Below are 24458 nucleotides of genomic sequence, written 5' to 3'. Positions count from 1 at the left end.
CCAATTTTCATGCAAAATACAGTTTTTGAGAGTAATTTTGAACAGTATCTTCCAGATACTGAAAATTTCCATTTGGACTAGTGTGTGAAGACCACAGTTCAGATTAACTTTGTCTTTAGCAGCCCCTCACTTGGAGTTGCTAGGAGTAGCCAGCAGTGAGTGCAGTGTGGCCATATCACACCCGCAGTGAATATCTCGGGATTGAAGAGTGAAGGCTTGACTCTTTAAAAAGTACTGTAACAGAAGAAAAGACCAAATTCAAATGTGAAATTATCATAGAACCTGTAAATCCTAAATCACATTCATGTACCCAGCTCCCATTGGATTTTAGGAAAATCATGGAGGGTTGCTTAGGTTTAATATCTGCTTAAACTTGTAACACTAAATAGAGCTGAAGGCTTAATAAATTGATGATACGTTTTAACCAGGATAACTGTTTCAGCTCTTAAAACGTTAAAATTGAAACATGCTTAACAAATAAGAGAGCATATATTAAAAAATGCATTTAAAGACCTGAGCCTCTTTTGTTAAAGTGTTTTAAGAACTATACCGCTTAGTTATTCTTTATGCTGCTCTTCACCTAGAAACGCACGTGATTTTCAGCCTCTGTGAAATACGTTTGAAAACCCTTTCTACTTATTAAGTATTAAGAAGTGACTTGAGGAATTCAGACCTGTAAAGACAGTTTCCGCCCCATTTATATTAAGCGTGTCGCCCAATTCAGTCGTAAGACACTTAGAACTTTTAACAGAAAACACTCAGATGGAGTAGGAATGATTATTTCTTCTGCATGCTCTCTCAAGGTGTTTTATTTTACATTCTTTTAAAGTTTACCTTTAAATATTCTCTTGATATTTAACATTTTGTGATTTAACAGATTTGGCAACTTTTAAAAAGTATTTTTTTGTTTGAATTGAATAGTGCATAAAATTTCCAGAGAGACAGTTTTCAGGAACCCATAGGCATCTGTTATTTAGAGTAGGGGACTAGTCAGAAAAAGAAAGACAAATACCATGTGTTACCACTTATACGTGGAATCTAAAGTATGACACAAATGAACTTTTACGGAACAGGAACAGACTCACAGACACAGAGATCAGACTTGGGGTTGCCAAGGGCGAGGGGGAACAGGGGAGAGAAGGACTGGGAGTTTGGGGTTAGCAGTTGAAACTGTTATGTATAGAATGGATAAACGACAGGGTCCTACCGTACAGCACAGGGAACTATACGCAACATCCTGTGATGAAACATAATGGAAAAGAATATAAAAAAGAATGTGTGTGTATGTATGTGTATATATATATATGTATAACTGAATCACTTTTCTGTACAGCAGAAATTCACATTGTAAATCAACATACTTCTATAAAATAAATTTTTTTAAAAAGTAGAGGACTAGTTACCAGTATCATCTGTTGGTTAAATATTACTCAGTTGGTCCAGCCCGGTGTTTGTGTTTGTATGGCCCATGAACTAAGAACGATTTTTATGTTTTTAAAGGGTTGAACAAAAATCAAAAGGATAATATTTCATGACATGTAAAAATATATGAAATTCACATTTCAGTGCCAGTAACTAAAGGTTTATTAGAACATAGCCAGTGCTGTGGTCACACATCATCTAAGGCTGCTTTCAGGCTACAACGAGAGAATGGAGACTGTGGCCTGTAGAGCTTAAAGTCCTTGTGGTCCAGCCCTTTACAGAAAAAGTGCCTGCCCTGGATTGGTGATCCCAGTCATTCCTTCCCACCCAGTTTTTGTGCACCATACGCTTGCAGAGCCACTTGCAAGCTTTTAAATACGAGCAGAGCAGAATTAGCATGTTAAACTTCGGGCAAAGAAAGGAGGAATGAATGGGGGTACGTAGGAAAGGAGATAGGAAGGAAAGCATTTGGAGGTGGGAGAGGGAAGTGGGAGGTTCTGCTGTCCTGTACCAGAGTCAGGTATTAACGGATCTTTCTGCTTTAGAGGAACGTAAACACTATTAAACTGAATGTTACATTCAGTCCTTAGTCACTGAGAAATAATATAGTTGAAGACTTCTGCAGTTTCACCAGAAGTGGAGAAGGGATGCTGCATGTCCCTGTTTCTAATACTACTACTGTAGGGATAGTGCCAAGATTATAATCTCCCAGTTAATTTTTCCAGTTACCTTACGTCCCAGATTCTGATATCTGTCCATACATTTTCTGGAATGTTTTGAACTCTCCTTTGGATCACTCTTTAGATCCCTCAGAGTTATATGAGGAACCAGTTGAAGTTCAGTTCGGCTTGTGATTGTTCTTACTTGCTTGGTCCACGCATGAGGAGTACGTAGCATGAGTTGACTCTAGTGACTGTTCTTTCGAGTTTTGAAGATAATACTTCACACCACCTGGAAATCTGACTGGCTTCGTCCAAGCCGAGTGATGTGCAAGTGTTGGGAGCACTCGTGGTAGTGGGAGACGGGGCAGGAGACACTGCCTGTTCTCTCAGGTGCAGGCAGGTGCTCCCACTCAGACATTTACAGTCTCCGTGGTCTCCGGATATTGGCACGCACTTGCTCTTTTTCTTTAAGGCTATATTTCCTTGGAAGAACAGTAAACTTGCTATTCTAACTTAGATTAAGTCTGCTGTTCAGTTTCTGAATTAAGAGTAAAGGAATTGAGTGTAGTTTGGATGTTCTCGTTTTCAGTGACTTAGAAAAGTTGGCGTGCTCCCTGAGCATCTCAGCTTTCTTCAGTGAACTGGCATTCAGGGTGGTAAATGCCTTTTTAAAAAATCTGTGTGCTGTTCTTTATTTTATCATCCACTGAGGAGTAATCTTTATTGTCAGCGTTATTTGTCCTGATTTTAAGCAGCAGCTTCTCATTTCTATATTCTTTAATTTTTGGAGAGCAAGTTCATATTTATCTATAGAAATGATCATTTTTTAAACTTTGCTTATATGTTCTGGGTCTTTGTCTTTTCAAAGTGTGTAGAGTTAAATTTTTTTTTTAATTTTATTGCGGCTACTTATTCTGTTCACATTCTTTATAGAGTAGACCTTTTTGGACCATTCACTCATGATGTCTTCTGAAAATGAAATACACCATTTAAAAAAATTATCCAGTTTTACACTTGCTTGAATGTTAAATTTCTATAACATGTTGATATTAAAAATCAAGTATGTGATCATTTTCTGTACACATAACTAATGTAATTCACTCTACCCAAACTTTGATATTTCCTCTCTATTTAATTCATATATCAAAATATGAAATTTTAGAATAATGTTTATCAGAAATCATAGCCATAAATCAAATAAAATGTCAGTTTTAGTTCCCAGTAGCCCTGCACACAGCTGCCTTATATTTTTAAGAAAATATTGTTGGTTTCGGGGATTTTCAAGTCTTGTCTCTTTTATATTTGATCAGATTGAGTTTGGGCTTTTTGCCTTTCTTCAGAATGTGTGATACATTTCTTTATCTCATGCTTTTAAAAGTGGAAACATATTTAGTGATTGTCCAAAAGTATATAGATTTTTCATTTCTGAGTTTGGAACCTTCTGAGTATGATGGCTGGAAATAGGAATACCGGGGTTATCATTATCTTTAAAATGAAAAATCCTTATTTGTCCCTGATTCTGTAGTTTTCTCCCTGAAATGGCTTTTTTTTTCATTCACGTTAATCTAGGGAAAAAGCATCCAGGGTTGTGCCCTGTTCTTTAGGGAACAAGACGAGCCTGTGTTTGGTCACAGCTGCATTGTGTGTGGCACAGCTCGCTGGGAGGTGTGGTACTGCCTTGGCCCTTCAGTGCTTCTCCAGTTTCAGTGGATCAGCGTGCAGCTGACAAGCTGTCTTGCTTTTTTACAGATTTATTTCACAGAGCAGTGTATTTTCTTGTCTTCCAGGGGAACTTCAATGTGGAGTTGCTTTTGTTCGCTCAGGTTTTTATTGTTTCCTAGTTAAGATTTACAATTTCAACTGGTTCTTTCATATTCATCTTATTTAGAACTTTCATTTATATTCTGCCACCACTTCTGATTTAGTCTGACTCTTAGCTAATGCAGAGGACATCGGACCTTTACTTGTTAATGTTATTAGCCACGTAGGATGATGTTGATTCTTTTTGATGGTAGGACTAAGCCTAGGGAGATGAGTTCCTAGGACAGTATTAGAAGGAAACACCCACTCAAATGCTCTGAACTTCTGCAAGTTTTCCTAAGGCCAAAGAACAAAACACAAAAAACTCAGCTTTTCAGATCTCCAGTCTGATGATAAATTAGTCTCAGGACATCCTTCTAAACTTCCACTTATAGTGTCACATGTTAGCACAAATTCTGGCTTGTTGTTAAGCCAGTTGCCTTTGTTTTTAGGAAGCCAACTGTTATAAATGCCATGGACAATTCAGTACATGTTTGTTTGTTATGATTTTACTCGAGCTAAAGGAATGGATTATTAAAATTAAGTGCAGATAATATAGAATTCAGTTTCAGGTTAAGTCTGAAGTTAGCATAAATTTACATTCTTCAGACTTACATAACAAATGATTTTGAGAAGTTAAATAGGAAGATGCCTTTTTTTTTAAAGTTTAGTATATTGATTTTTAAATTACTATCTCCCAAATCTTGCTTAGTAATCAAATGTGCATAAGAGAGAAGTTAGTTACAGAGCTAGGATGAGTAACTCCTTCTTTAATTCAGACTTGCTGTAAATCTGTATGCTCTTTCATATCACCTGCAGATAGTTAGTCAGTTCAGCAGGAACAGAGACCCGATGAAAATGGTAATGGGATGTAATTCAGTGTTTTTGTGTCGTACAGCCTGAGAAATGCCAGTGGCCTGACGGCAGCAGACATTGCTCAAACCCAGGGTTTCCAAGAGTGTACCCAGTTTCTCTTGAACCTCCAGAATTGTCATCTGAATCCTTTCTATAACAGTGGCCCCTTAAATGGGGGCCACCCGAATGTATTTCCTAATCACATTAGTGTGGGAACAAATCGCAAGAGATGCTTGGAAGATTCGGAACCCTTTGGAGTAAAGAAAGCTCGAACCACAGGTGAGACCACTTTGTGGGCGGGAGAGAGCAAACTTGTTTCCTTTCTTTAACGTGTTTTCTTTTTTATGGCTGAAAGCGCCTTCGAGATGACTCCTTCACGTAAGGGGTACTGTGCCCGGAGGACTCTGGTGCAGTGATGGAGGAGTTTTTCCTGTGTTGCCACTTTGAAGATTGGCCATTTAACGAAAGGGGAGGATATGAGAGGGCAGTGTTGACAGCTGAAGTGTAAATGTGTGTATATAACTTTCTGCACACCCAGGTTTACCTGCCATGAATTAGATTTTTCTCATTTGTTGTACCTGTTTGAAATACAACTATTAAAAAAAAATCTGCCCCGTGCCTCCTTTTTTTTTTCCTGTGAATTTTCCTGGGCTTAACAACAATTGTTAGTCTGACAGTAAAATATAATTTCACATCTGGGAAGGTAGATGTTTGCATTGGACACAGTGTGGTGTGTGTTTGTCACAGCAAGGCCCGGTGTGCCACTTTGACATTGAGGACTTAAGTCTCTAAGGTAAGTTATTTTAGTTTTAAGTGTTCTTCCACCTTTTTATCTTTAGATAGTTTCGGGGTTTGTAAATAAGCAGAGTCAGCTAGTCACTCTTTACGGTTGAGGGAAAAAAATCTCCCTTTCATTTAGGGGGAAAAAAATTAATTACTAGCATGGCAGGAATATTTAGCGAGCTGACATGGAAAGGGTAATTTAGAGATGATGGTGAGAAGTTATCGTGGTGAAATGATGTGCTCAGATAAGTGTTGCTGAAGATAAATACAAAGTTGTGCCCTTTGGCTTTAAAAAAAAACAACTGTACATGTATAGTCTGAGAAAAACCTGAGTGGCTGGTTTCAGTTGACTTGAATGTGTCAGCTTCATCCTCTTTCCAGCACGCAGCCTCTTTTGTGTAACTGGAGTCTGTCCAAACAAAAACATTTTTCCTACAGAGTCAATAAAACTGCATCATCTCCTTCACAACTTTTAAAATGTTGGTCCGTATAAAAACTTGTGATTATGTGACTTTTCTATAGAAATGAATGCATGAACTTAATGGTTTCTCAAATTCATAGCTTTTGTAAGTTACGGGCCTAATAGTTTTTAGAAAGGTATAAAAATCACATGCACAACCTGAAGGTATGTCTAAACTTCAAAACATATTCCTTGTTTAATGCCTGGTTAATAATTTTGGGATGGTATTGTTAGCTTCACTCTATGACCTCATGCAAGAATTGGACGGGTGTCCATATCATGTTAGTGTATAGGATAAATCTTAAATTCTGTTTAGTTTTTTAAAAAAGATGTCACTTAACATTCTAAGAAGACTCAAATGTACGTAAAGAGTTTTAAACTAGTCTCATCAGGTTTTAAGTTCGGTTGAATTGGCCAGTATCTTCTTATTGAAGTATCTCTTTCAAGCCTTTCCAAGGATTCCTAAAACTTAAGAACTTGTTTCCTAGCCCCCGTGGGTGCACAAATTGGGTTTGAATAATCATGCAGGTATTTGGGAGATTTTATTTTCCTCCTCTAGACAGGGATTCATCTTGGTTGACTGGGTTAGAGATTGGTGTTTTGCACATTAAACTCAACAGTGCAGCTTTCCCAAAGTGCCCATTCCTAGTGCTCAGGTCGAGGATGCCAGTTGAGAAGAAAATGGGGTTGGAGCCTGGCATTTGAGTTTGCCTGAGTGCTGCTCCGGTGCACGTGGAGAGAGGGGGGTCTTCTCACCCTCAGCACATGCACCTGACTTCTCAGCTCCTGTTTCCGGGCCCTCGCTTGGCTACTGGCCCCTGAGGTTCATCCCACATGTCACTCAAGATTGTGCATGTGTGTGAATGTGCATGCAGAACAGATGGGCCTTCGTCCCACCCTTGCCCCTGCACTCCTTTTTCTTTTCTCTGGGAGAAGGTTTCTCTTTTTTTCTTTTTACCATAACATACTCACTGTGAATGGGGTATTGGGGCAGTAATTCTCAATGACTAAAACAAGGTTTTTCTTCCCAACTGCCTGAACTTTCTAAGTGAAATAATAGTTGGCTTCAGTAGCTGTATAGTTATTTACATTCTGTGACTGGGGTTTTTTTTTGTGTGTGTGAGGGTTTTATTTTTTTGTATGTTGCTTTAGTTCATTTTCATTTAATTTCTGACATCTTGTTTTGATTTGCTATATAAATGTATGAGCTTGAGGTTTTGTTCATTCTGAATTGCTCATTTTGTAGGTAAGTTTTTAGTTCTCATGCCAGAGTAAAAAAATGTGTTTACCCCCTTGTGTAACATATGCATATAAAATACATTTTTGAATAACTTCACATGTAAAAGTATTTAGAGAAATTTTAAATCTTTTTGGGGGGGCAGTTAAATTTGCTGTTTTAAAAATAGATGCCTGGAATAATATCTTGGCTACATAAATGCATAGCATGGACCTTATCAATAAACTGAGTCTATTCTGTCTTACTAGAATTTAATAACTACACATATTGATGTTTTTAGTGTGGAATATATATTCACAAAAGCAATCACTTCCAGAAATTTTTCTGGCTAAGCCAACTCTTAAAGATGTATGTGTCCTGTAAATTTGACTCTAACTTTTTTCTTAAGTTTGGAATCACGAATGTGATCCTCTCCATAGAGAGTAGGATCTCTCTCTTAATAAACTGTTCTCAGATATTTTAAGGTAATCGGAGTAATTTTTCCCATGGAAACCTTATTGATGTAAGAGAACGCAATGCAGTGATAAATTGTTCTGCTCAAATAACAGACTGTCCTTGGAAGCAAGTTGTACTACAGACATTCATACTTTAAATGCCTTTCATGTGGTCATTCACACCAGTATCAGAATGCACTCTGGTCAGAACACAGATGTGATAGTTGTGGCCACAACCTCTCGAAGGTGAAATAAAATCCAAAGCTATGTGGGTGGTTGATATAAATGAAAAGTACTTTGGGGTAATATTTTCCCCAGTATGGATTTTGTTCATTTAGGATGGTGCAAGGAAGTATCAGTATATAACTAGGTTTTGGGTTGGTTGGGTTTTCTTTTCCTCCCTGTTTACCAACCATTTGCTCAGGATGGAATGACAGGTGGACCTCGGGACTTCAGCTGCTCAGTAAAATTTGTGTTAGGTCTGTTAGCATTCTAGTTAATCTTCAGGAGTAACTGCAATTACTCACAAATGTACTCCTGGAAAACTTGTCCAAATTATCAATGATCCAGGATAGAGAAGAATGCCACTCTCACCCATGAGAGAAACTTTTCATCTTGTTAATGAAATCCATAATTGTTGGGGTGCAGCTCCAGAGTGTTCACTGGGGAGAGGCAGTGTGAGTTACAAACTGACCCAGGGGGCCTCCCTGGTGGCGCAGTGGTTGAGAGTCCGCCTGCCGATGCAGGGGATACGGGTTCGTGCCCCGGTCTGGGAGGATCCCATATGCCGCGGAGCGGCTGGGCCCGTGAGCCATGGCCGCTGGGCCTGCGCGTCCGGAGCCTGTGCTCCGCAACGGGAGAGGCCACAACAGTGAGAGGCCCGCATACCGCAAAAAAAAAAAAAAAAAAAACTGACCCAGGGACCTACAGTTTTATTTTGGGTTAACAGTTGCCATCAGTAGGAGGCTGTGGTGGTACCAGACCTCACGTGTTAAGTTGACTTCACGGTTTTGTTTTAGTCAAATAGATGTATTACTGAGCTTAGCATCTCATATGTCACGTGTTAGGTATTTAATGTAAAACACCGTTTAGGAAAAATACATCATGAATTAGCTTCAAGTCAGCAGTAGGAAGTTGCTCAGCAGATGATCCCCAGGATGAACTTAACATAGAGAATCTCCCTCCACTTTCTGCTCTGAATTGTTCGTTTTGACCAGGCTTAAAAAGACAAGGAGAAAGGAGGATGGGTGTGGCTTAACGAGCTTGTTAAGTGATACAGGTTAGCTAATGACTTAAAACTTCAGATGATAGAAATCAAATTGGTAATGTAATTCCATGTATGTGACATACACAAAAGACCTTAGTAACTTCTGGTGTATCTTTAGTGTTCTCAAACTTGCAGTAAATGGCTGTATTTGCTTTTAAAAATTTGACCAGAGAACATTCCTAATTGCGTTGCAATAACAAATGATTGTTTTATCTCAGTCCCCAAAGACACAGCATTTTATAAATACAATCTGAATGAATGACATTTAACAACCAGGTGATTTTCTGTTTTAGTCTTGAGCTCAGCAAACCTCACGCACCTCTTCCTCTGCACATTGTGGCAGCTGCAGCGGGAATCAGCCAAGGCCAGGCCCTGGCGCGCTTTGTTCCGGGTGGTTTGTGTCACATGCACCTTCCCTTCCGTGTTCTTTTAACAGAACCCCAGATCCCTCGTTAGTGTTTCCACAACTGTCACTGCTTCTCCGTGTCCTTGGCATATTCACTAACCTGCCCTCTTGAATGTCCCCACCCCCAGACTGCTGCAGTTGGGGCCATGGCAGGAGTCCCAGGAAAGGTCACCGTGTGGTAGAACCACCTTCCTACTGGCTTTATGTGCCGTTGTGATTTTAACAGGACCTTTCTTTGCAAAGGTAGTTATTTGGGTAAAATGTACTGTGTAGTAGAAGAGAACAGTTGTGATTAGTAATGCGGGGAAACCACGAAGGGAACATTTCCTTCCTGGTTCGTTTCATGGGGAATAGGGTTCCCCAATGGTCAGAGCTCCCAGTTCAGTGGGAAGGCCAGAGGGGTGTGAGGTAACCTTGGTTGTGGGTCAGCACCTAGGATTTCCCGCACTGGCCCCCTCAAGAGGCGCAGAGGACTGTGAACCACCAGTCGGCCCCCTGGCCCTAGGCTGCACTCGACACGCTGAGTGAGAGTGCTTGACAGTGTCCGCACGTCGTGTGGTGTCAGCTGTGTGGGTTGCGTCTAGGTAGTGGTGCCCTGTTACGTCTTAAAGCACAGGACTGTGTAGACTGGTTTTTGCCTAGTAAGAGATTTCCTTTCCCTAAAAGTTAAGTCTGATGAGGCATTTCTCATGAGCCCTAGATATGCAATGTAAATGTGCCTGGCAATCAAAATCCCGTGTGTGCACGTTCTACATCTTGGGGTGAGTGGGGTGCCACTTGTACAGTAAAGGCACATCTTCCTGAGTAGACCTAGCCAGCACGAAAATAAGCTTCCTTGATGGCAGTTTCTGTAATGCTGCAGACGCCTCCCTGTCTAAAAGTTAAGGAAGGCTTTTCCTATGTTTTAAAACTCCTTGATCAGAAATAGCTTATATAGTTTTAGAATCTCACTGGTATCTGGCTTTAGGAGTTTTTTTCAACTCTCAAGTCTTAGATGAAAATTCAGATGCGGAGTTCTGTGTTGCCCTGGGCACCTTCCCGAATGGAGCATCTTTACTGGCCCCAAGGTCAAGGATGAGGGGCTTCTTAGGCAGTGGTCACACCTCGTCATGACTCCACCTCTGGGGGAAGAAAACTGGGAGGGTTTATTTTGAGCCAATCCTAGGTGATTTTCTGTCATAAATACGCATTGTCTAACGTGTATTGAAGTCATGTCTAGTCAACAAATACCTGCTTTGGCAGTCAACGTAAAAGATAAGGACGCTTTTTACAAATGTTCGGTAATTTTTCCTTTTAACTGGAATAGGAAGACGGGAAGGGAAAGTGCTTCTTTTCTAAAACAAATAGAACCAAAATGGATACTTTTGGAAGAAAATTTTTTTTCTGAAATGTCTACAAGCCACTTTTCTCAGACGCAGCGTGGAATATTTCGGTAGTTCCTTTGGCAATGGCGATACGTGTGTTGGGAGAAAATGCCGCAGGTGATGTGCTCCGTGGCTGTGGGGAAAGGAGTCGAGTCCAGATGCAGTGTCCTTCAAAATTCTGAAAGGCCAATTTTAATTTCATGGCTTATAGTTCAGTTTTAAAAGGTAAATGATTACAACCTCAGTGCTCCCATTGAGCTGCTTGAGCCCTTCCTGTTTCCAGGTGCTAGAAATAAAGACATGAAGGCGTCGGTATAAAATACATCACCCAGGGTTCTGGGCATCTAGGTTAGCAGCCAGGTGGCTGCACATCCTGGCAGATGGATCCTGTATGGGAAAAACGCCTTGCAAAGATTGCTTATCTACGGAGAGAGTAATTAAATTCTAGGCTGTCTGTATTAACATATGCCTCCCACGTTCAAGAGTTTTCTTTACTAGAATCTGAAAGCTTTGGTCTGTTGCGTTGTTGTCCCACTCTATTGGTGAGCAACTACCTGCATGAACAAAAGACACGTGTAAAAGGATAGCGTCCCTAGTGCACTGCATAGGCCTCTGGTTAAGGGATCAGTCTGCTTCAAGGTGGTATTGTGCCCTCTCCTCTATACCCGCTTTTATTTTGAAAATCCCTCCCTTTGCCACCAGCTCGTCTGGCCCCCTAGTGGCAGGTCTGCCCTCCTGTCCTTTTTCATTTTATAGCTAGTCTGACCTGAGATGACTCCTCTAGTTACTCTTAATAGTTTTGCTTGCTTTCTGTGTGTGTGCCTTTTCTGGCTGGAGCCTGGGCATCATTCATCGATGGAACACTGCCAGGCACTGGGCTTGGCGAGTGAAGAGACACATTCCCTGCCTTCATGAAGCTGTTTTCTTGTTGCACTTTTGGGGGAGGAGGCGGGTCCTCGTGTCTCACCTGTCAGCTTTCTTTTTAAAACCTGCTTTTGCCACTGTAACCTAGATGTCACTTTCCCCAAGGAATACTGGCCCTGAATTCCAGAACAAAACCAGACATTAAGAGTATGGCTACATAAAGCTATCTGCACTGTATCCCCAGTGAAGTCTGACCTTTTGTATGATAGGACGTTTGTGGCTTTGCCCCGATCACCTGCACTGGTTCTCAGTAAACTGCCTGATCTGGCTCATCAAACGTGGGCCTTGCTAATGTAGGCCCCTCATCTCTGCAGTGACTGACCGAGAACTCCTGAAGGTTGTGAGGCTTTTGTCAACTGGTACCTGGAACATCCCTCTCCCAGCCCCCCCCCCGCCATTTTCTAAGATGTCCTATTTACCACTGACTTTTTGAAAGGACCTTGTTTCATAGCGAAGATGGAGCCTAGCCTATCACTGATTTGGGGCCTGTGGAGGATTAAGAAAAGCTTCACAAAAGACTGAAGTCCTCAGTTTGTTGCCTCTGGCTTTAAATCACCTCTTTGTAGAGTGCTTTTGGCTTCATACCTGTGCAGATTTTTTCTCAGCTGCACAAATCACACGGCTCTGTTTCTGTTTCTTCCATATACTGATCATTGGGAATTTGTGTTTCTCTTTTAAGACTTTTTTTCATTTAAAACTTTCAACAGTTTGGAGAATACTCTGGAACTGATATGCTCATTCCTATATTGAAAATAACTCGTGTGTGTCTAAAATTAGAAGTAATTGAAGCTGCCCAGTTCAGGTCTCTCTGTTTTTAAATGTTTATTTGAAAGAAATTACACTGAAAGTTGTTACTTATTTGTTGTATATACCCTCTGACCCAGAAATCATTCTGGTTTATCTTGGGAAAGAACCAGAAGTGTGTGCAAAGGTGCATTTATAGGGATGTTAGTTATGGTATATTCATGATAGGAAAGAAAAGGAGCCGCCCACACCACAGTGGGGAGCTGGGTGGTGGGTGAACTGTACTCCAGCCATACAGTGGGCTATTATTCAACTTGAAAGATCCTTTTGAGTTTAGTTGATGGGATGCATTCATGCCATGGTAAATGAATAAAGGCGAGACGTGAAAGTGATCTTTGGATTCAATTTTGTAAAAAATGCGTGCTGCTTAAGACTGGTGAGCCATACGCTGCGTGAGAATGGCTGCTCCCGAGAAGTAGGCTGCCCGGGGCTGCAGGAGGTATTGCTGCACAGAGTATGTGACCCCTGAAGGAGTGGCCAGGTGTGCACATGAGCTGTTCTCCAAGGTGCGGGAGTGGGAGTCTCATAAGAAACATGCGTCCGTAGCGTCCTTTCCAAATGTCTTGGAACCCAGACGTTTAGTGGGTGTTTCCAGCTGCATTGCATCTTGGTGCAGAGGGTCAGAGCTGCTCTCGGGCGGTACTGGACAAACCTGTCTGGATCTTGGCTTTTACTTTATTTTCTGTTAATGAAGTAAGTTAACTTTTTTTAAAATTTGAGGACCGTTTTAGTGGTTTTTATGTTGTTCAAGAATTGTCATTTCTTTATGAAAAACAACTAATTTGGGGGCATAGCATAGAGTGTCCTGAATCTTTAAAACTATTTAGAAATGTCTGTGAGTTGTATAACTGCTTTACATTGTCCAAATAACAGCCCTAAATGAAAATTTATGCCGACAAGTAAATCTCAAGTAGGTATGTGAAATGCCATGACTTTTCATCGAAACTGCACATTTGAGGAATTGTTTTCTATTGGGGAAAGTAAGTTTCTCGGCAGTGTGCCAAGTCCATTAATAATCCGTAGGTTGTAAAGTTATCTGACAGATTGAGAGCCTCCAGTGCTCTGACAACAAGGCATAAGAAGCGTCTGTGTCAAAGTCCTCTGCTGCGGTGTAGGGAACCTAAAATTACCTTTGTTTTCTGTGCAGCTCAAAGCTCGGATGACCCCATGCCGCTCCTGAATGGCGAGGCGGAAGACGATGCTGACAGCATGCACGTCGATAGAGAGTTTGTAACAGGTGGGAGTGGACAGTTTCCTGTTAGCCACAGCAGCGGTCCAATGGTCGAAGACACCAAACAGCAGGAGGGTGGTTCCGTTGGACCGAAAGAAATAGAAATCTATACTGTTTCAGCAATGCAGACCCCCTGCCGCTGCAAGAACCAGTATGCGTGTTATTTCTAACATGCGTTCGCTCAAGCAGTCTTTGCACTTTGTCCAGTGTTTTAAAGAATGTTATGCTATAATTTGCATATCTTGGACAAGCTTGTAGCTATAAGGAGAAGTGTTCTGGTGCATTTTATGGATATGAAAAATATAAGTGCAATCTTCCTATTTTGATTTGAGGCTTTTGCTTAATGTGCCTTGTTTAATTTTAATGAGGTTTCTTTCACATTTTTCATTTTCTGACATAGGACCTTGGGGTGACTGTACCAAACAAACATCTATTGCTAGTAATTTCAAAGTGATAAACAGCAAAAGGAATGTCTGGCTGTAAACACTGAGAACTAGTAGATGTTGTGGTTTTGACTTGTAACCAGTCAGGCCACTGTGAAATCTCTAACTCAGCATTCCTGGTTGCTTTGGTTTGTGTGGGGCTCACTCTGAATCTACTAAGATGCTGAGCACTGTGTCTCACAAAACACATTTTTTCACTAAAATTTTTAGTATATTAAAACAGTTGATAGTCATTTTTGGTTTTTAAAAGGTAAGGGCTTTGTTTCTTTTACTATTTAGAGTAAAGATTTAGCCATTTAGCTAATGCTTTTTTCTACCATTCTTTTATCTAGGTGACCATGAAAACGTTTTAGCCATTCTCTTAGTGTGTTAATATATTTGGAAATAGATACTGGTTTTTAAAAAGTTTTATTATTATATCTGTATGCTAAATTCTTTACTGGGGATAAAAGATTATATATAGGGCTTCCCTGGTGGCACAGTGGTTGAGAAGTCCGCCTGTCGATGCAGGGGACACGGGTTCGTGCCCCAATCCGGGAGGATCCCACATGCCGCGGAGCGGCTGGGCCCGTGAGCCATGGCCACTGAGCCTGCGCATCCGGAGCCTGTGCTCCGCAACGGGAGAGGCCACAGCAGTGAGAGGCCCGCGTACCGCAAAAAAAAAAAAAAAAAAAAAAAAAAATCATTTTTGTTCACTAAGATGAAAAGAAAATGTGTACATCTTTGTAGAAGCTACAGAATTGTTACAGATGGAGTCACCATTTTGCCAAATACTTAAATGGGTAGATTTTCCAAGGGAAATTCTGATTGGATAATACATTTAAAGATCTTGGCTAAAGATAAATAACAGAACTCAAAGCCAGCTTTTTTTAAAATGGCATTGCTACATGCTTTTAAAAAGGCAGAAGTAATCACTCTTTCATCTTCAAACAGTAATTCCCTCGGTTTTCAGGTTAAATTTAATGCCGCTCTTGGACCTAACATTGAAAAGGCCATTATTTAAACTCAACTCATCCCATACGATAGGTGCCAAGTAAGCATTCCCCATGTTTTTCATCACTTCGTTTATAACACTCTCTGACTGAATAAACAAAAGGTATGGAATTGCTAGAGATCACTTGCAGTAGGTGGGCGAGGGGATGGGATGGAAGAGGCGAGTCCTGGAAGGCACGTTGGAACAGAGTGTACGGGCGGCCCTGGGCGGTCCTGCAGACCGTCAGCAGGTGCGGGTCTGACCAAGCAGCCCTAGGTCTTAGCCAGTCTCTGGGAGGTTTGCTGCTCTCATGCTCAGTTTTACTAGATGTTTCATAATGACATGGGGTTACAACTAGCCTTGATTTTGAGAATGCTTAATGGAGCTAACTTACTTTAGCTGGGCACCAGAGAAGAATGATACACATGAAGTGAACATTAAACAATAAAACATCAGTCTGTGGGCTTCCCTGGTGGTGCAGTGGTTGAGAGTCCGCCTGCCGATGCAGGGGACGCGGGTTCGTGCCCCGGTCCGGGAGGATCCCACGTGCCGCGGAGCGACTGGGCCCGTGAGCCATGGCCGCTGAGCCTGCGCGTCCGGAGCCTGTGCTCCGCAACGGGAGAGGCCACAGCAGTGAGAGGCCCGTGTACCACAAAAAACAAAACAAACAAAACAAAAAAAAAAAATCAGTCCAGTTAACTCGGATTCCTGAGGCCCAGAGTCACCTAAAAATATAATTTCTATCTTTGTTATTAGTAGTATAGTTGTCTTAATAACTATGAAGGTCAACCTCCTACTCATGAGTTTTATTACCCAGGAAAAGCTGTTTATTTGGGGGGAAAAAAATAAATATTTCCCTGGGAATAACTTGTTTTACTTTTAATTTTACCTCATGTTTAGTTCTTGAAACACTTGTTCTCCAGCCTTAAGTTTAACTGAATAGAAAATCTGTCGTTCAATTTGAAAAGAAAGAATCCATAATCTGCTGAAGAATTTATAGCGGCTGTTAAACTGTGTCACTTAAACTGCCAGAAAATTGATGATTAATAGAATGTTTAGAAGATGTTTTTGTTCATTGAACAAGATGTGATTTTTTTGTCGTCGGAAAGATTTTCAGGACACACAGAAACCTATGCCTGGGTGCCAGTCGGGGGTCATAGTGTGCGGGATGTTAGGGTCATGGGACACACAGCTGTGTTCCTCATTCTAGAGGTTCCGGAGTCAGTGCTTCTGTGTTTAGTGTCACACTTTACCTGAATAGTGCAAAACATGGGGTAAATTTTAACATCATTAAGCAAGTCATAGTTTTAGATCACTCTCTGTACTGTTCTGTGAATTCCTGTGAACGTGAATATTAACCCTTGAGTTTCACTATACAGAAAGTACCTTGTGATTGCCTATTCCCATGTGTCCAAACGTTTTGTGATTGACGTTTTTTTCCCGTAAGACATCTCCCTCTTAACAGATGTCTATATGTGCAGATTATGGTTTTTGAAAGTGGAACCTTGGAGATCATAGCCACTGTAATTGCTGAACTGAGAAGAAACTCTTCAGAACTGTGCTCTTGGCCCAAGACTGTATGCATGGAATCATTAGGATTCATGGTTCTTCCTGCAGTCTGCCAGTGCTGCTCTGTGGCATTTTGCAGAAGTGCCGTGTGATTCGAGCGTTGCTGAGGAAAGCGCTCCCTGTTCCTATTCCTGTGTGCGCATCCCTGGCTCGGAGGAAGCGCTCTGAGGAGCCTCCTGTGACACTGTCAGACTTTGTCCCGGGAGCCTCCTTAATTCACATGCTTCATCAACTGCCTTTGTTTTCTTTTTTTTTTTTTTTTCATTTCTTAAAAGCTGGAGAAGTTTTTGGTTTATTTTAACCCTTTGTGGGAACACGTTCAGTTCTGATGGACTTTTTCACAGGTGATGATTTTTAAAACTGCTCTCTCCAAAGTAGTCTTAAACTGAGAACAGTTCCGTGCTGCTGGTATTTTTCATGCAGTATGTTTGTCAGCTGAAGCTCTTTCATTTGGTTCCCCAACACTAATGAAATCTATAAATGTTTCCTATCTTACCAGGCAAATGCTTCTGTTGTGTTTTACTTTTAAATCACTTATGCACCGTTTTTTGCCTTGCAAGAGGAACTGGTTTGTTTAAAGAAAGGAAACTAAATAAATCCTTTAAAACAGTAGCAGGAATGAAGCATTTTATACTGTCTCCTCCCCTCTGGTTCTGAATTTTGGTGACAGGTGTATTTCTTAATGCAGATACGAAAAACAGTAGCTCCGTATCGAATACACTGACAAATGGATGTCTCATCAATGGACATTTGGACTTCCCCTCCATGACACAGCTCAGTGGGATGGAGAGCAGGAGTGACCAGTGCTTAACAGGACTTAATGGAATTGGCGGTGGACTAGTTCCAGGACCGCCGTTTCCGAGTAGCCAGGGTTCTCCCTGTGTTCATGGGACTGAAGAGCCAGAAAAGGGCACGAGCGTTAACCCCGAGATGTGCGGCTCTCTGCACCTGAACGGGAGTCCAAGCAGCTGCGTAGCCAGCAGGCCTTCCTGGGTGGAAGATATCGGGGAGAACCTGCACTATGGACACTACCACGGGTTTGGGGACACGGCCGAAAGCATCCCAGAGCTGAGCGGCGTGATAGAGCGCTCCAACTCGGTGAAGCCGGAGGAGGGGCACGACGGCGCCATCCTGGGCACCATGCACCTGTTCCACGGCTCTTAGGGCCGAGGCCGCCTCTTGGACACATCAGGCCTCCTGCTAACCAACTCCGAATACTAGTGTAGCGTCAACCTGAAGGAATGCCCCAACTTGTACTATGTTTTTATACTTCAGCTTTCTGAAAAAGTGCACTCTTATCTGGCAGGTTCTCGTTGAGTCCGAGCTTGAGTACAAGTAGGCTTATTTAGCGCACAGGTGTCTCTCCGTGGGATAGTGGGCCTCTTTCAGGATGCACTTCTGAAATTTAATTTTTCTGCTGCCAATCTCAATATTTTCTTTTGAATACTATCACCATAAATTGCCATTTTTCCTTCTGTCAAATTAAATTGTATCTGATCAGGATAAATTGCAGACAGTAAATGAGGTGCCTGGTAATTTACCCCTTTGCACGTGGGCATCATTTTGAAGAGCTCGCTTTTACTCTCTCCAGTAGAATTTTTGACAGAAGACAACTCTTTCCCTATGCAAGGTACAGCCTTACAAAGATTTCTTGCAGTGATTTGTATGAAGAAAAGAACGTTTGCCTTTTTCAAAGTCTTTTCATTGGAACTTTGCTACGGGCCGTGTGGTGAAGGTCTTACTTGTAGGCACACGTATTGGTTTGGGGACATGAGTGGTCCCTTCTTTAATGGTGTAGCTCACTGCCCTGGATTTCACTGAAAGCACCTGCAGCCTGGGACTGACTTCTGATTTGATGTGTTTTTATTCCACATTTCCTACTTGGACTCTAGGATTGTTACCACAGATAATGGTTTCCCTTATATGTAGTGGAAGTTCCTCTTTGTAGGGGAGTGTCAGGTCAAAATATTTAACTGACTCTTTTCACTTATATTTTCTTTTTTCCTTGTTTTTGTTTTTTGGGGTTTTCTGCTTTAAAATATATACCACTATATATATCCAGTTAACTGAGGGAATTTTGAATCTCTCTTAATAAAGCTGCATTAAGTTTATGGTTTTATAGAAATTAGCTTTTGTTTAGGCAACTAGTGGTTACACTGTGCAAATATTGTCATGAATTTTTACTTTTCTGATTTTTGTAATAAAAATTGGTGAAGATAGAGGATGTGTCAGATGAACAAAACCAATGTTCTCAGAGTGTTACTAACATTTTGTTTTTAAATTGTCCTTTACACATGGAATAAACAAAAGCTCACACCCGATGTGTCTCTGGGTATGCTTCCCTGCGGGAGGGTGGTCCGTGGGAGGAACTGGAGCGGTAGACTTTTACCGCTGCCTTTCATTTTGCTTGTAAGATTCCATTTACTCTTCTGACCCTCCCATGTAGTCCTTTTCACTGCTTTTGGTTCACATGCTCTAATTTTATGAACACGTTGTCTGACTGGATCTCTCTTGGGGGTAGGGGGAGGTATAAATTGCTGTCAGCTAACAGTATTGTCCCTGCATGCTTATTTTCATAAAAGACCACAACCATAGTTTCCCAAACTTCTTTGGGCTGGTACGTATTAATAAATGTAAGCCTTTTAAGTATATAAATTATAGTTAATAACGGCAACAGAATAGCCATTCTGGCATGCCTAGTATGTTATTTAAAATGTTTATTTTTGTACATTATGGAAAAACCTACTGACCAAGTGAAGGAGCACGAGCCTTCAGAAGTGTCACAAAAATTACTCTGTGCTGAGACCAGAAGTCAGAACATCTGCCGTGTCACCTCCGCCTTCTCCCGTGCAGGGTCAGTCATCACGCCTGGACGCAGGTGACCTCGGAAACCTTTTTAAGGGACTGATCATGAAGCCACCCAAGTGGCCGAGTTTCAAGACAGAGGAAACCTAATGCCGTTCCCTCATTCCCTGCGTGGACTATATTTGAAAGTATCTCAAAGACTTCATGGTGAACTAATATTTGCTGGAAAATATTAAATGAATCTCTTAAAATACGCTAAAGATCAGAACATTTGGTTAGCCATGGAATTGGGGAGAATATGACTGCTTCTTGGGGATAAGAATATTGCATAGAATCTATACTTGGGCAACCTCCACGCTTCAGTGGGTGGGTGATACATTGTGGTTCAAAGTCACTGACAAAGTGCTTAGAAATACATAAGAAGATTGTTATGCTGGAGTTCTATCTTGCCTGGAATTTGCTTCAGAATAATGTAGGGCTGGAGAGTGAATGGGACAAAAACAAGATCTGGGCTGAGCTGATATCAACATTGGGTGCATGAAGGTTCGTTACTCTGTCTACTTCATCTATAATTGGGGAATAATTTTTTAAATTAGGACTTTAAGAAGAAAACAGATGTTCTAATACTTTAAAAAATTGCAGCCGTCATTTTCACATTGACCAAGAATAAGCTCAAATTTTGCTCAACTCACCAAAATTCAGTTCATGCTGAACTCACAGTAGTTCACTGGTTCTTCACATTTGGCCTGAAGAGCCTTTTAGGTGCTTGTATTAAATACTAGTGGCAAAGCAGTTGGAAAGTGAAATAAATAGGTCCACTTACAGTAACATCAAAACCATAAAGTACCTAGGAGCATGTCGTAAAAGGTGTTCTAGACCTCTACACTGGAAACTATAATATAAAACACTTGTGAGAGAAAGGTCTCTGTAAATGTGTGGAAGTATGTAGTAATTGAGAAAGGAGAGGTATTTTAATAGCCTTTGCAGTTGATCACGGGTATTGGATACAAAATCAAAACTCTACAGAGGTGGTTTCTACAGCAATGGTTTCATAAAGGTTTGCTGCAATGTTGAATCAGAAACCGTCTGGATGAATTTCTTGTACTCAATTACATTAAACCTGTTTATCTTGTACTTTGAATGGCAGCTAATCCATGCATGATTTTATAACATCATGCCTTAGCTATTTGGAAAATATTCTTTTTTTTAAATCTTCCTTTTTTTTTTTTTTTTTGGCTGCACTGAACAGCTAGTGGGATCTTAGTTCCCCGACCAGGGATCGAACCCATGCCCCCTGCAGTGGAAGCATGGAGTCCTAACCACTGGACTGCCAGAGAATTCCTGGAAAATATTCTTTAACTGAGGTCTGAAGATCGTCCAGATGTTGAAACATTTCATTTAATATTTAGAAAAACCTATTAATATCACTAACTATAGAAGTCAGAAGCTGACTTCATCATTCGTCACATATACTGTCATTTGTTTTCCTTGAAGTGGCAGGCTCACTTGGTTAATCTTTTTTTAAATCACATCTGCCAAACATAAAAAGTCATTAAAGTCTTAATAACCATTGTCAGTTATTTTTCAAATAAAAATGATGTTTCTAGAAAGAAAGCAACTGGTTACGTTGTAACACAACCAGCCAGGCAAGTGCTTTTCCTGGAGGCAATATTGTACTTGGTTCCACATGCTTTCCATTTCATCACACAAGACATGTACCCAGTGGTTGAGATGTAATATGTATTTTTTGCGTCATCAAGGACATTTTTAAGTGAAATTGGCCTTTTTAAACTGCACACCAGTGAAGAACATAACGGTAATCAGGACAGTCGTTGCTAAGGCTTTCACCATTGCTTTTGAGCCACAGTGCAAATGTCAACACAGGAGAAAGCAACTCACATCTTGATAACATAGCCGTGACCTTTTGGGTCCCTGAAATGGTCCCAGGGTCCCGGGGAGTCTGCTCATCCCAGTTTGAGAACTGCTGGATCAACTGTGCTGTTAGCGTTTGGGCCGATGAGACCTCAGCAACTGAGGGGTAAATGCTGGGATCTAGACGGGGTTCTTTGAATGGCTCTTTAGGCCTTTCTGCAGATTGAATTTTTTCAACTGAGAGCAACAGAGAACGGAGGAAGACTAACTGGAGACAGAAATGTTGAAACCTTTCTGAAGAGTCTTCCTGAAAAGAGGAGCCAGGAAGTAGGCTGTAGGGAGAAGCGGACGTGACATCAAGAGAGAGTTTGAAGATGGAAGATACAGGCGGGAAGGCTGGAGGCCCAGGTGAGCACGTGAGAAGGGGTGGGTCCCCTGATGGCTCCTGTTTCTGGTGAATTGTGAGCCCCCAGCTTGGGCAGGTGGTTTTCAAGAGACACGGGCATCCCAACCTGTGGCTGCAGCCATCGGTGATCCTGGGCAGAAGGGCCGAGTTGACTGGGCTGAACCGCGTTACGGTTCAGCTGAGCCAGCTGGACGAAGCAGCGGTTGGAGTGGCTGGGATTTAAGCTGAGGACGGGAGGCCGGGGGGCGGGGGGAGTTCTGATGGAGTTGATGGTGTCGGCTAGTCAGGCACCGCGGGGACAAGACGGTACAGTCACCGTGAGCAGTGAAACAGCCCAAGCGGAGTGAAAGGCCAGGGTGATCCAGGCAGCAAACCCTCGGGGGAGGAGGGACAGGCTCCGGATGGGGGCGTCAGTGCAGCCAGTGGTGGGGGGCATTGCCGGTGCTGGCTGATGAGGGGGTGAAACTGGGCCAGGACGGAGGGCTGCACCAAAGCCAGGCTTCCTTCTGCTCTCAGCCCTCACGGGTGCGGGCTGGCGGGGCAAAGGGCGCACAGTGTCCCCTAACCTCCAGCCGCTCACCCTGCTTCTGGGACACAGGAGTAAACAGGGAATCATGATTCTGTGCCACGAGGGGGGAGTACAGGGTCCACGGGGGATGAGCTCCCCTAGGACGGGCGGTGGGGTTGTCAGGGGAGCCTGTCCAGAGGAGGGGGAGCACGCCGAGGGAACCTGTGCAGGACGCACTGGAGGGACCCTGAACCTCCTTGTTTCTGCTCCCTTTGCCGGCCGGCCCATCTTCCGAATAATACCGTAATCCTTCAGCTGCTTTAAAGCCGGCTCTCTTCTGTTAAACAAAAAGCAAACAGCCCAGGGTTCCAGAATATTCCCCACCCAATGATACTACTGCATTAATATTAGAGTCAATTCATTGGGGGTTTGATGTTTAGTTTTTCAAATTATAATAAATGATCATCCATTATGAAAATAACCTTTGATATCTAATAATGGCAGTTGACGATGTTTAAACGACCTGATTTCTTGCACAAGGCATGTTTCTTTAGCGTCAAACAGACAAGCATCAGTCACTGTATCCATTCGTGTCAGAACTGGAAGCAAGCTCAGGCCCCTGGAAGCAAGCTCAGACCCCCAGAAGCAAGACGAGGCAGCAATGACGTTTCGTACAGGGCTGGCTGGTGACACAAACGCTGGGGCGCACCGGAGCCTCGGAAGCGCCTGGAACCAGAGACTGCTGAGAAGGCAGCTGTTTCTCCGAGTTCAGTGTTCGGTCTCCACCGCTCTCCCCATTTGCTGGATTCTCCATCTCTCCCCAAACTGGCTTTTCGCTGGTCTCTGATTTACACGAACCGGTTCAACCACAGCTTGGAGGGCAAGGTGCAATTTCTTCTGCCAGAGACCAACTGGCAGAAGGGGAAGCCCTGTTCCAGTCCCCAGCAGGGTCCACCCGTGCCGTCCCCTGCAGGTGGGAAGTGGCTAGAACAGCAACGGGAGCTCTGAGCCAGAAAGCCGCTCCCACGGGTCTGCACACCTCACACGTCAGAGAAACCAGAGCAGGTCCCTGCGATGTGCAGGCCCTTTGCACGCCTGTATTCCCAGTCCAGTATGTATTTATCTCTGAATTGAACAAACTCTTGGAGACAATAATTCCTTATTTCTGAGGATTTCCCTAGGGAAAGTGGCAGGACGTGGCCATCTGCTGCAGAGAGGCAGCCCCCAAAGCCCTTGATCCGCAAAGGTCATTTACAGCCCCATACTCAGGCGACACATCACCTCCCCATCGTAACCCCACAGGGCAGCAGGCGGAGGGAGACACAGGCCCGTCCACGCATACCCAGAATATGGGCTCCTAACCCAACAAGGACATTTTTGAAAAACAATATGTTAAGCATTTTTTTAATCATTTATGTATGGAACGCTATTTTCAAGGGTTATGACAGAAGCAAACCTACATAAAGTTATACTGGACATTAGAGTCCAGTTGGGATGATACCTTTTAAATCACGGTGACTTAAACCTGAAAAAGAGAAATGGAAAGCCACAGAGCCAAACATAAACATATTGTGTTGGAAATCTTGTTAAATAGGGCACAAGTAAACACAAGAAATGTACTAGTAAGTTGACAAATGCTTCACGTGCCATTAAAAGCCATCGCGGGAATTGTACTTCATGAAATACCAATAAATAAAAAGCAAGCCACAACGTGAAACAAATTAGAATAAATGTATATAAAATTCCTATCGACAGAGCAAAATGTACTACTAAAAACTGGTACAAAATGTAAGGCAGACTAAAAAAAACCTTAAATGATTCTTTAAAAAGGTAGCCATAGTACATGTTACAAAAATACTCTAATAAAAGTGAATACACAGTATATAACAAAATAATACATTTGAAACAGTTACAATGTCCAGTGTCCAGGAAAAGCAAAGTTTCACCAAAAATATTTAATACCTGGTGAGCGGTAGGAAAAAAATAAATTCTGCTTGAGACTAGCTTAACTCTAGTAGCAATTCCACCATTGCTCTGGAGTTGTGTACCCAGGTGGTTTTCACTTCAGTGTTACCGGAAAATCCCAGATTCTGCATCAAATGAGCTGTGTGGCTTGTGGGAAAAAGATAACCCTGGGATGGGAAACTCTGGTTGCCTTTGCTTTGATGGTTGACAATGTCCATCTCCACCAGCAGGGGGCAGCGGCACCCTCCATATCACCTTCCTGGCCACC

At 42.2% G+C, this 24458-nt stretch overlaps 1 protein-coding gene across 2 annotated transcripts in view; it reads left to right on the top strand.

Moving 5' to 3' along the window:
* ANKRD10 (ankyrin repeat domain 10) overlaps positions 1–18950 on the top strand; it is a 33736-nt gene extending 14786 nt beyond the window's left edge. Inside the window, exons 4-6 of one of the 2 annotated variants that reach the window (XM_082602325.1) lie at positions 4783–5018; positions 13566–13806; positions 17339–18950. In XM_082602325.1, coding sequence (XP_082458451.1) covers positions 4783–5018; positions 13566–13806; positions 17339–17798 — 937 coding nt within the window. In that variant the 3' untranslated portion in view covers positions 17799–18950. Of the gene's footprint in view, positions 1–4782; positions 5019–13565; positions 13807–17322 lie in introns of both variants that reach the window. The other variant, XM_082602324.1, reaches the window with a different exon arrangement.
* Positions 18951–24458: the final 5508 nt, after the last annotated feature.

This window comes from Mesoplodon mirus (genome assembly GCF_964341445.2).
Source record: "Mesoplodon mirus genome assembly, chromosome: 17".
NCBI classification, from domain to species: domain Eukaryota; kingdom Metazoa; phylum Chordata; class Mammalia; order Artiodactyla; family Ziphiidae; genus Mesoplodon; species Mesoplodon mirus.
The sequence above is the reverse complement of the archived record's forward strand: the minus strand, read 5'-3'. Positions and strand labels throughout refer to the sequence as shown.